General features: G+C 33.4%; 1 protein-coding gene and 1 non-coding gene across 3 annotated transcripts; both read right to left on the bottom strand.

Annotated features, from left to right (window-relative positions):
• Positions 1 to 404: 404 nt before the first annotated feature.
• Positions 405 to 7943, bottom strand: mrpl28 (mitochondrial ribosomal protein L28). Of its 2 annotated transcripts, none has more exons than XM_007231022.3 (6): positions 7795 to 7943; positions 6106 to 6418; positions 2978 to 3130; positions 2722 to 2856; positions 2507 to 2593; positions 405 to 587 (listed from the first exon to the last, which is right to left on the bottom strand). In XM_007231022.3, the coding sequence occupies exons 2-6, from the start codon at positions 6391 to 6393 to the stop codon at positions 489 to 491; spliced, it is 762 nt and encodes a 253-aa protein (XP_007231084.1). In that variant the 5' UTR covers positions 6394 to 6418; positions 7795 to 7943; the 3' UTR covers positions 405 to 488. The 2 variants fall into 2 exon arrangements, with proteins under 2 accessions (XP_007231084.1, XP_015464074.1); XM_015608588.3 differs by having other exon boundaries at positions 7786 to 7932.
• A 1379-nt stretch (positions 7944 to 9322) lies between these two features.
• Positions 9323 to 9409, bottom strand: trnastop-uca (transfer RNA opal suppressor (anticodon UCA)). The gene has a single exon. It is a non-coding gene; the product is annotated as a tRNA-Sec (tRNA).
• Positions 9410 to 11388: the final 1979 nt, after the last annotated feature.

Here is an 11388-nt window from a genome sequence, read left to right as displayed (position 1 = left end):
ACCATTACCTCACCTTGTGGTAGGGCAGCGTAGACATAACTGGTCAATGTGTTTTTTTGAACCGAAACTAAAAGAACAGTCTTTAATGGTGTACTAGAGTAACACTTAACCTGAATTACAACAGGCAATTTATCTCACTTCATACTGTAAATCTAACAAACCAAAAAAAATAAAAAACGGAACATGTGACTTCTGTCTTGTTTAAACAAGCCCAGGCCCAGAATGACAAAGCAGCTTTACACACAAATGAGGTCACAGAAATACACAGAAATCTCGGCCATCTACTGGCAAAAGTATACAATATATCTATTTAATATGAGGATGATGAATTTTATTGTCTGCTCAGCTGTCTGATATTTACACAACACTAGTATGTATTATTGTAACGGTCATCAATAGAAAAGTAAAAAGGCAAAAGCAAAGCTCAAATTTATTTATAGATATTTTATATATACACACTGAATGATGGTTCTACACTGATCCTCTCCTCAGTCCTTCTTTCCCACAACTGTGGGCTCTGAGAGTTTCTGTATGGCGATGTCCTTTACAAGGTCTTCCACGCAGCTCTTGTACAGCGGCTCAGGATCCTGAGACAGAACACAAGAAAATATGTTTAGCAAAAGTTGCTCTGGAAAAAAAAAAAGAGATCTCTTAAAAATAATAATGATTTTCTGATTTTACCAAATTGAAAACCTCTGGAATATAATCAAGAGCAGGATGGATGATCACAAGCCATCAAACCAAACTGAACTGCTTGAATTTTTTGCACCAGGAGTGTAAAGCATAACGTGGAGGAGAACATGATGCCAAGATGCATGAAAACTGTGATTAAAAACCAGGGTTATTCCACCAAATATTGATTTCTCTCTTACAACCTAATGAATATATATTTTCTGCAAATAAATGCTTTAAATTACTTTTTTTTATTTGGAATTCGAGTGAAATATTGTCTGTAGTTTATAGAATAAAACAACAATGTTCATTTTACTTAAACATAAACATATAAATAGCAAAATCAGAGAAACTGATTCAGAAACTGAAGTGGGCTGTATAATGGATGTTACAGGTCTCTGTGAGTCCATTGTTATCTCAACATACAGAATATACTGTTTTTTAATCTGTGCACCAATCTCACATCCATCAAAGCGTGACAATGTGATGCCTAATTCTGCTTTTCTATGACTTTTTCCACTCCAAACACGAGAAGTGGAAACATGAAGTCTATTTTTTGCATGGGTTTGTAACTAACAGTAAAAAGTTTTTAGGAATTAAACAGAACTGAAATATATATATATATATATGTATATGTATATACACACACACACATGATTTCCTATTCCATATATACACGTCAAGGGCTACATTCACCCAGCAGGTAAATTTGGCCCAAATCCAATCTTTTTTGTCATATGTGACACAGGTGTGGGGTTTCTGTGGATGTGTAAACAGCACAAATTCATTGAATTTGACATTTATAAATTCTGATTTACAACAATGTGACTCGTTCTGAAAGGCCAGATCAAAATTCATGCGACTTTTCTGTCAAACAGAAGGAAAAGAGACAACAACGAAACCCGAAAATGTGAGCGAGTAGGTCTGGAAAATGGCCAGCATCAGTGATTGGATGACTTAAGTGATGGAAAAATGGGATAACAGTTTGCGGCTGCAGAATCAAAGAAAAATTAAAATAAAATTACAACCTGACCGTGGCTGAATAATGTGTCCTTTTATTTGTGATAAGCAGAGCTAAAAACCTGAAATTATTCATAGTTCTTGAGATTCTGACATGGGTTAAAGCGAAACTTAATGTGAAGCATTGCTCTATTGGACACACGGGCCAATTAAAAAAGCGCAAACTGTTCAGACAGATGTTAGATATGAGTCACGTTAAAAAGATTACCATATCGTTGCTGTCCTATGAAAAACACTTATGTCCATTTTTGTCAATTTTAAGTTTATTACATAATTTGAATAGACAAACTGTCCCTTACACTGTGCCAAAATTTCTTGATGATTAGACCAATAGAAACTCTTCAAAATAACCTGAAATTAACTCTTTTTACATTGACTTCCATTGAAAGTTTACTAGGTTTTTTTCTCTCTCCTGTAAAGTTGCTGTTTTGGAGATAAGTGTTTTTCATTGGACAGCAACGATAGGTGAACAACTTTATTGTCACTTTAACCTGCTGAGTGAACGTAGCCAAAGACAACTGCATTTACCATGTGTGTTAGAGACACGTGGAATTAGCCCAAGCCTATACTAGTACACACACACACACACACACACACACACACACACAGGTTAAAAGGCTTGCATAGTTCGAGGCCCACTGGTGGCAGTTCATGGGACCTGGGTGTCAAAGCCACAAGCATGTTATAAATAATCCAGTGCTCTAACCACTGAGCCACCACTGCCCCCACAGTACAGACTGTGTCTGAGTCTGTGACTAAAAGCAAGCATCAACCCAACACCTTCATTCTTCTAGAGAACAGTGTGTAACATCACCTTATGCTCCAGCTGTCTCTGCTTTTCCACAGCCTCCTCCAGACTCAACCCCACCCACTCTGCTTCCTCGGCTGGGATCTCAAACTGCTGCTTCGTCAGAATGATAACGACGAGGAAAGAAATGAAAAAAAAAAAAAAAAAAACATATTTAGTTTATAACAAGCAAGCATTTTAAGCAGAAAGGAAGATTTCAAAGCTTTTTGTATTCAGTGTACCTTATATTTGTTGTAGATCTTCTCCCTTCGTACAGGATCGTCCGGGTACAGCTCTGTGTCCTTCTGAGCTAACCGGAGAAGCATTGCACGTTTTAGGTCCATCCCGAACTTGGAGTGCAAATCCTGCTTTGGGGTCTGAGACAAACACGAATTGTGAAAAAATAAGAGATAATTCCATCTATCACACTTAGATATTTTGTAAATCTATTGACAAATTAATTATAACAGTAAATACAAAGTTGATATCAAACATTACCTTAAGGATGTAGAAGTCAAAGCCATAAACTGCATCAATAAGATCTAGTGTACGAGCTGTGACCGTGATGTTGAACTTCTGGTCAAGGATTTCACTATATAGCTCCTTCTTAAAGAGCTGAGGTTTCCAGGTCTTCTTCACCTTCGCAGCGAGCTGCAGATAAACAGTATAACAACATGCATATATAAAAAATAATGAATTAATGAATGGCTTTATTGTCACACAGTAACAAGCGCTGGCAGAATTAGCCATCAACCCATCCGTACACACAAATACATGGGCGTGTGGGAGACAGAACAGGAAGACGGGGAATGAGAAAAATAAGGATACATGAGGAAAGGAGAGGGTGGAAAAAACATACTTCCAGACTGTGCTCCTAAGAGAGCACATCGGCACATACACAATAATACATACATAGCCCTATCCGGACAGGATTCTTTTTTTCAGGGGGTCCTGGGGTAATTTTCTCTTTTATGGGGGATCCTCTGTGATTTTATTCCCATCCGGAAAGACCACGTATGTGTTTTTTTTCAGACGTCCTGAAAAATTACCTACTGAATTACCTACTGTTTTTCACAACAGTGAGTGGACATGGAGGAGCTACTGAACGTGATGTGACCAAAAAAAAAAAAAAAAAAAAAACTCACTGGTCCTCCTGTTTTTTTTTTTCAGTTACAGGTCGGATGCAAGAGTTTTACCACTGAGTAGAAGTGTAAAATATTAATTTAATTTAACAGACGTTATTCTGAGAAACTGATCCCATCCGAATAGAGCTAAGCATAATAATGGTAATACTGAGATAACAAGCACCTTTCTTTTACTGTAACATATCAAACAAACTAGAGATAATCACACAACCATAATGAAATCACATCAGTATCATGTGCTATTGCACAAAAAAAAAATTTTTTATTTATTTTACCACACAAATGTACGATTTAATTTTCTTTAATATCAATCCAAATGCATTTGACCCAATGGCTCCTTGCACTCAAGGCTCTGACGCATTTCCGCTTTCAAATAATACGGTTGTATTGTTTACATTCGCCTGTATAGGCAAAACTTAATATTTTTTACTAGCGAGATGTCAAAATGAGTATCCAGCGTGACGTTTTCAAGATGTTTTCAGCACTGCTGTGTTCCTTTTTGCATGGCATCGGCTAAGTTTTATGGAAACTTTAGGCTTTCATAGCTTCCCTGCTCAGAGTGATCTAATAAACAGTGGCTAATGAACATTAGTCGGGACCACTTTACCATTTCACCGTATGAAAGGTCTGTAGCAAACATTTCATACCAGACTACCTGCTTAAACCAAAAACATCAGAAGCTTGGAGACGACTGGCAAAGCATGCAGTGCCACTGCTTTTTAAATGGAATAATTAACGTTACAGCACCCAGGCTCCACGTGTTTGGGGGAGGAGATCAGCTAAACGTACTTGCCTGAATGATCCACCAGCTAGCATTTTTATTATTATTATTATTATAGCTAGATATTATTATTATTATTATTATTATTATTATTGTAGCTAGCATTTGTTTTTTTTTTACTTTTATTATAGCTAGCATTTTTTGTTATTATTATAGCTAGAATGTATTATTATTATTATTATTATTATTATTATAGCTAGCATTATTTTTATGATTTAACTTTACTATCATTATTATAGTTAGCATTATTATAACTAGCATTTTATTATTATTATAGCTAGCATTTGTATAAATATATTTTTTAATGGTTATTATAGTTAGCATTATTATTATTATTATTATTATTGCTAGCACTTTTATTATTATTAATAAAATTATTGCTAGCATTTGTATGATTCTTTTTGTAGTAATTATTATTTTTACTATCATTATTATTATAGTTAGCATTATTATAGCTAGCATTTTTATTATTATTATAGCTAGCATTTGTATAAATATTTTAATGGTTATTATAGTTATTATTATTATTATTATTATTATTATTATTATTATTATTATCATTATTATTGCTAGCACTTTTATTATTATTAATAATATTATCGCTAGCGTTTGTATGATTCTTTTTATAGTAATTATTATTTTTACTATCATTATTATTATATTTAGCAATATTATAGGTACCATTTTTATTATTATTATAGCTAGCATTTTTATGATGATTATTATAGTTAGCATTATTATTATTATTACTAGCATTTTATTAGACTTCCATTTGAAAACAGGAGAAACTAACAACTATCAGTAATGCACCTAGCAAGCTAGTTAGCTATACTAGCTAATGCTGAGCTGTGTGGACTAACGTAAAATATAAGAAAAAAATCTTCGTAGTTGTGTAGGTATGAAGATGCATATAGTTTAAAGCCTTTCTCTAGCTTTCTAGTGGTAGGCTTTACTGGTCTCCTTGGCATTGAGGTTAATTTTTAGAAGCTCTTGTAAACACCAGCTGAAAATACTGCCATAACGAGTGTATTGGAAAAGCCAAACAGGAAACGCTGGAGCAGCACTGATGAGAATGCGGAAGTAGTTGTGCAAAGAGCGCATTATTATAAAACTTTAGCTTTAAAAACATTGTTTTTAAAGACTTAATCTATCCCATATAAGATCAATTAAGGTTTAAACAAACATTGTTACTGTTCAGAAGTTTAAATGCTTTTAAAAAACAAAATAAATCCTGAGAGGTTGTAAAATTTAATTTTTTTAATTAATCATGTGCTTTTTTTTCTCTACAAATCTGAAAAGGGAAAGAATGTGTTCAGAACAACGAAGAGAGCTGAAAATGAGTCTACAAATGGAGCATGACTAAAAAAAAAGGAAATTGCAAAGTGACATACTTTATATACTTGATTTTTCTTGAACTTCATATTATTGAATACAACTAAAGAAAAGTTCAATATAACACTTTACTCTAAAGTTTACAATTGTTTTAGATTAGTTTATTCTAGTCCAGTGTAATTCTTGCTTACTTTAGAGACAGTACAGTTATTGTAACACAGTATTAAAGTAACACATTTGATTCAACCCCATTATCAAATAATTTCTTATAAATAAAAATAGTCAGAGTGAGAAAGGTGAGAAACTAAACTAAACGCTGTATAACTAAAAATCTCTAAAATCATAACACACTGTTTACAACAGCCCACCTTGTCATTATTGGCGTATCTGAAACCCGATATCCAGCCCTCTCCACCCCAAAGGCCGTCCTGGGACTCTGGGGGGTAATAAATGGGGATGGGGATGTCCTGCACTCTCTCCCGCTGGCCTGTCTTGGGGTTGGCTCTGTATTTTACCCCCAGAGGTTTCCAGTGCACTGCGGTGGAAGGGGTCGTGTCCTGTAAGGTTTTGAGGTAGTGCTGAGGTAGACGAGAGTAGATACCCTTCTGTAACTTCAGGGCTTCCCAAATTCGCGGAGGATACTTATGTAGCGGCATTTTCTTTCAGATTGTGGGCGAAAAACTGATGAGAGAAAAAAAAAATTAGTCAGAATGTATGACGATTTATTAGTGTGATTCAATTACAGCGAATAAACTCCTATATACTGTAAATAGGTGTGGGTGATAAGGCCCTAAAATAATATCACAATATTTAATGATATTTTCGTGATAATGATACTCTTGGCTGAAGAAAAATTCAAAAATACAACACTAAAACAAAATAGATTTTTTTTTATTATTAATGTATATGATAAGATATGGCACACTCTTATCGAGATTTTAAAAAATACAATAATTTTATCCATTTTGTAACAGAAGTCAATGATCCATAATTGAATGATCCTAATAATAAATCACTTCCTGGATAATATATCCAGGATTTAAGTAAAATTATTGATACTGGACAGATATAATCTGTCTCTAGTAGATATATAATGGGAAATGAGAACAGTGTGAATTTTTCTTTTGCTAAAAACAGCAAAAAAGTAGTACCCTGATGTGATAGTTTGGGGTGGGTGATATGGCACCATATTTCTGGGTATAATATCGTTTACCATATTAAAAATGTTGGTGATATTATTACTATGTCTCTCCATCTGTTTGTGTGTCTGTCTGTCTGTAATTGTACTGTTCTCCAGAGTTTAGGTTTATTGACACATTGAGACAAAGAAAAAAAAAACTAACATACTAACATAATCTTGTGTTACCTAGATAGATCATCAGTACCTAGATAGTAGGGGTGGGCGATATGGCTCTAAAATAAGATCAGGATATTTCAGGGTTTTTTTCTGATAACGATATACTTGGCGATATAGGAAAACTAAAATATGAGGAATATATAATACTATATAATAGGAATATAGTATAATAGTATAACAGTATAATCATAATGTGGCAAAATAAATAATATAGCATAAAATAATATTGCAGAATATTTAGTGCATGCATATAAACTGCAAACTAAAACAATTATACAATAAATACACCTAAAGCTTCACAGTAAATAATAGACTACTTTTAAGACAGAACAGCCCTATTATCACGATATGGATTTTTAATATCATGATATTTCTGTGTCACGATATATTGTATACGATATAATATTGCCCACCCCTACTATATAGTCAACTTTCCTTATTAAAAACAACCACCTCAGGTTATCTGTAGTTATTAAAGCTCTCTCTGTGTGGAACAGAAAAAGGGTAGGTAAGACTGGGTATTTATAGGTTATTTTACTTCATGAATTAGACTGCTGGTTGGGTTAGTTTAGGTTAGGCGAGGCTAGTAAACAGAAGCTGCAGCGTTAGCCTGATGCTAAGCTCTGCTCTATAACTGTATAAAGTAAAGCAGCGGCTGCGCGAGGACAGTAATATATGCAGGTACACACACCTGACCTACCTGAGACCGCGGCTCTGAGCTTTAATTCAGGTAATGTAGTTTAATTAAACACCTACATCACTCAGTTAGCATACAGACTCACAGCGCACACACTGCGCACACATGCCGGTCAAGGACACAGACACCCTTTCCGATGACGTACAGGTAGAAAGGAGCGCTGTGATTGGCTGAGGGAAATGTCCGCAGCTGTGATTGGTCTGTTTTCCAGTTTGTCACCCGATTCACTAATGCTACCTTCAAGAGCTCCTCTAATTCTCAGTTTTCCAGATTTACCCCTAAAATCTATTAACTATTAATTATTATTACACTATTAACTATTCTTACACTATAAATTATTTTAAACAATTCTTACACTATATTATTACACTATAAATTATTCTAAATTATTATTACACTATAATTTATTCTAAATTTTTTATTACATCAATATTTCCTCATAAAACGAATATACAACAAAAGGGAGGAAAAGAAAAGAAAGCTTCACTTTAAATATACATTCGCTTACACAGCTACACAGAAATAATTCGATATTTGCTCCAATAAATAAAAAAACAGATAAGTAACAGGCATATACTTATTTAGGGGCATTAGACAAAAATGATTAAACACTGGTAAAATTAATACAAAACGAAAAACAAATAGTACCTAACTGTATTCGATGCAGATTTGCAAATATATATAAAATTTGAACAAAAAAAAACTATATATACATATTTAGGGGCATTTCACAAATATATAAATATTTATATGATAAATACAAAAACAAAACATACATACATGCATATTTTTCATGGGCATTGCACAGAAATAATGAGTACTAGTCCAATAAATACAGGACCAAAAATAAAACAGAAAACAGAAAAACACACATATACACATAATTTTATTTAGGGGCATCACACAGAAATATAGAACACAAAACAAAAACACAAATATGTACAGCTACATTTTACACAAATCATTGGAAAATAATTCATTTATTTAACATTTTACATTTTTTATTCTTTCATATTCTAAAACAACCAGTTTAATTGTGAAATGCTATTTTAAACTACTTATATGGGAATTCTAATGAAAAAAAACATATTAGGGCTTGTAAACAATAGTTACGTGATTTCTGATAATTTATGCTGTTTCATTATGTAAAAAAAAAACTTTGACAAAATCCTGTTTACTCACATTCATTATCAGCCACTGATTTACAAGCTCCAAAGTCGTAAGTGGGAACTTTGGAGCAGGACTTGAAGGCAGCATGAGGCTTATATAAAATATGAACTTTGCCCATTCCGGTGTTGTGCATAAAAACATTAGTTAGTACAAATTTGAGCATGTTTTAGAGGTTAAGTTACAGCTAAATATTGTTTTGCCTTTATTCATCCCCCCTTTATACTCGCTCTTTTTACTAGTTAAAACTGATCATTTGGACGCTTCCTTTGTGTAATATCTTTATAAACAAGGGTAAATGTATAAACAAAAGAATCCGCGTTTGTGTTTTGTATTCTAATGAACGAATATATGTTGATTTAGTCGCCCGAAAGGTGGAATTGAACCACTCTGCCGCTAAGCAGCTACAGGTTTGAAGCCTGCACCCCGGACCACCGAGGTTCATCCGGGCATCTAGCAATAGCCCAATAACAGGTATAAATACTTCGCTGCAGACATAGATGTTATGTCCATGGTGAATCATTAATATTTTAATATTTTTATGTTAACATCTAAACGAGTCTATAAAATGATTGATGTTTTTATATAGATATGAAGCCTTAAGGCAAATACACAAAGACTACAAAGAAGAGTGAGAAAGAAAGCATTGAAATGTAAATGAGCTGGGGTACGTCACAGAAAATTGGGCGGGGTGTAAGTAGAACAAGAGCCAGAGGTGGTTTGCTGGTTTTCAAACGCAACCAAACGCTGCATTATTTCAGAATAATTAAATACATAAATATAGAGACTGAAATAAAGACTGAATTCAGTTAATCTAATCCAAATGTCCCAAATATCCCTAAAATGTCACTTAAATTTACTCCAACTATACTTTGAACTGTGCAATTCAAAGATATGACAAATATGTCTTTATTCCAAACAATATTGAGGACAGAAAAATATGATATTCTTGGCCAAAAAGGCAAATCCTTTATTTAAAAAAATATATACATTTCCAGAATACACTTCTACAACAAAATTAATATAAAAAAAAATTATATTATTGCATACAATACAGTACATATGATATAGCACACCCCAAATTGAGATTTTCACCAGATTGTAACAAAAATCAATGACCTAACATGTCATGATAATAATAATAATAATAATAATAATAATAATAATAATAATAAAAATAATAATAATAATAATAATAATAATAATAATAATAATAATAATAATGCACTTCATATATCTCCATATATCCAGGATTAAAGTAAAATAAATGATACTGGACAGATTTAATCACTAATCACTAGTAGACATTATTTAATGAGACATGAGGACAGACTATTTTTCTTTTGCTACAAACAACAAAAATCTTGTGCCCTGATGGCCCATACGGATATATATCACAATATTACAGGATATTGTGATGATATTTAAAGATTTTGTTAATACAGCTCTGGAAAAAAAATTAAGAGACCACTTCAGTTTCCCAATCTGATTTTGATTTATGTTTGAGTAAAATGATCATTGTGGTTTTATTCTATAAACTACAGACATTTCTCCCAAATTCCAAATACAAATATTGTCATTTAGAGCATATTCATAAAGTTTTAAGAGTCAGAAATCAATATTTAGTGGAATAACCCTGGTTTTTAATCACAGCTTTCATGCATCTTGGCATCATGTTCTCCTCCACCAGTCTTACACACTGCTTTTGGATTACTTAATGCCACACCTTGTGCAAAAATACAAGCAGTTCAGCTTGGTTTGATGGCTTGTGATCATCCATCTTCCTCTTGATTATAGAGTTTTTTTATTTGGTAAAATCAAATAAACTCAACAACCCTAATTGTGACTCTTAGTTTCCAATTACAACAACTGTGCTGGAATCAGAGCAACCATTTGTTTATGTCTGACCCACTGAACTGTACATGCATTTTGAAACTTGGTGGAATTTCCCTTTAACTGATGCATTCCAGGTATTATTGCATGTCTTTCTAACAGATGTTGAGCAGAGACTATCACTGGCAACACTGCAGTGATGCAATATCTGCAGTCAACCTTTATATGGTTTGTTTTTATACCTAAGCAAATAAAAAGTATTTACCCCATGTGGCTTTCTGAATTTATAACACTGAATTTAAATTAAATCTGTTGTCAGAACTGTTATCTGATGTATCAGAGTTGTGGGTCTGGTGTTTTTCTTCTGATGCTGAATAGGTGGCAGTTGTTAAAGATGCGCCGGCTGACTTCCCATGTATCGGAGGAGGCATGTGCTTGTCCTGACCCTCCTAAGGTATTTGTGCACACAACCCATTACCTAGGATCATTTATCTTCCAAAAGTTACATATGTTTTACTCATTATGAAGTTGACTTGCTTACTGTATGTGCTTTGTGTCATTGTCTTTTTGCGTGACCCAACTGTGCTTTAGCTTCAA

Source organism: Astyanax mexicanus, chromosome 18 (genome assembly GCF_023375975.1).
Source record: "Astyanax mexicanus isolate ESR-SI-001 chromosome 18, AstMex3_surface, whole genome shotgun sequence".
NCBI classification, from domain to species: Eukaryota; Metazoa; Chordata; class Actinopteri; order Characiformes; family Acestrorhamphidae; genus Astyanax; species Astyanax mexicanus.
The sequence above is the reverse complement of the archived record's forward strand: the minus strand, read 5'-3'. Positions and strand labels throughout refer to the sequence as shown.

Coding starts and splice junctions, on each gene's coding strand:
- mrpl28 (XM_007231022.3), bottom strand. CDS start 6,393: ATGCCGCTACATAAGTATCCTCCGCGAATTTGGGAAGCCCTGAAGTTA. Junction 2,594..2,721: donor AGATCTACAACAAATATAAG/GTACACTGAATA, acceptor CTGACGAAGCAG/CAGTTTGAGATCCCAGCCGA. Junction 588..2,506: donor AGAGACAGCTGGAGCATAAG/GTGATGTTACAC, acceptor GTTCTGTCTCAG/GATCCTGAGCCGCTGTACAA.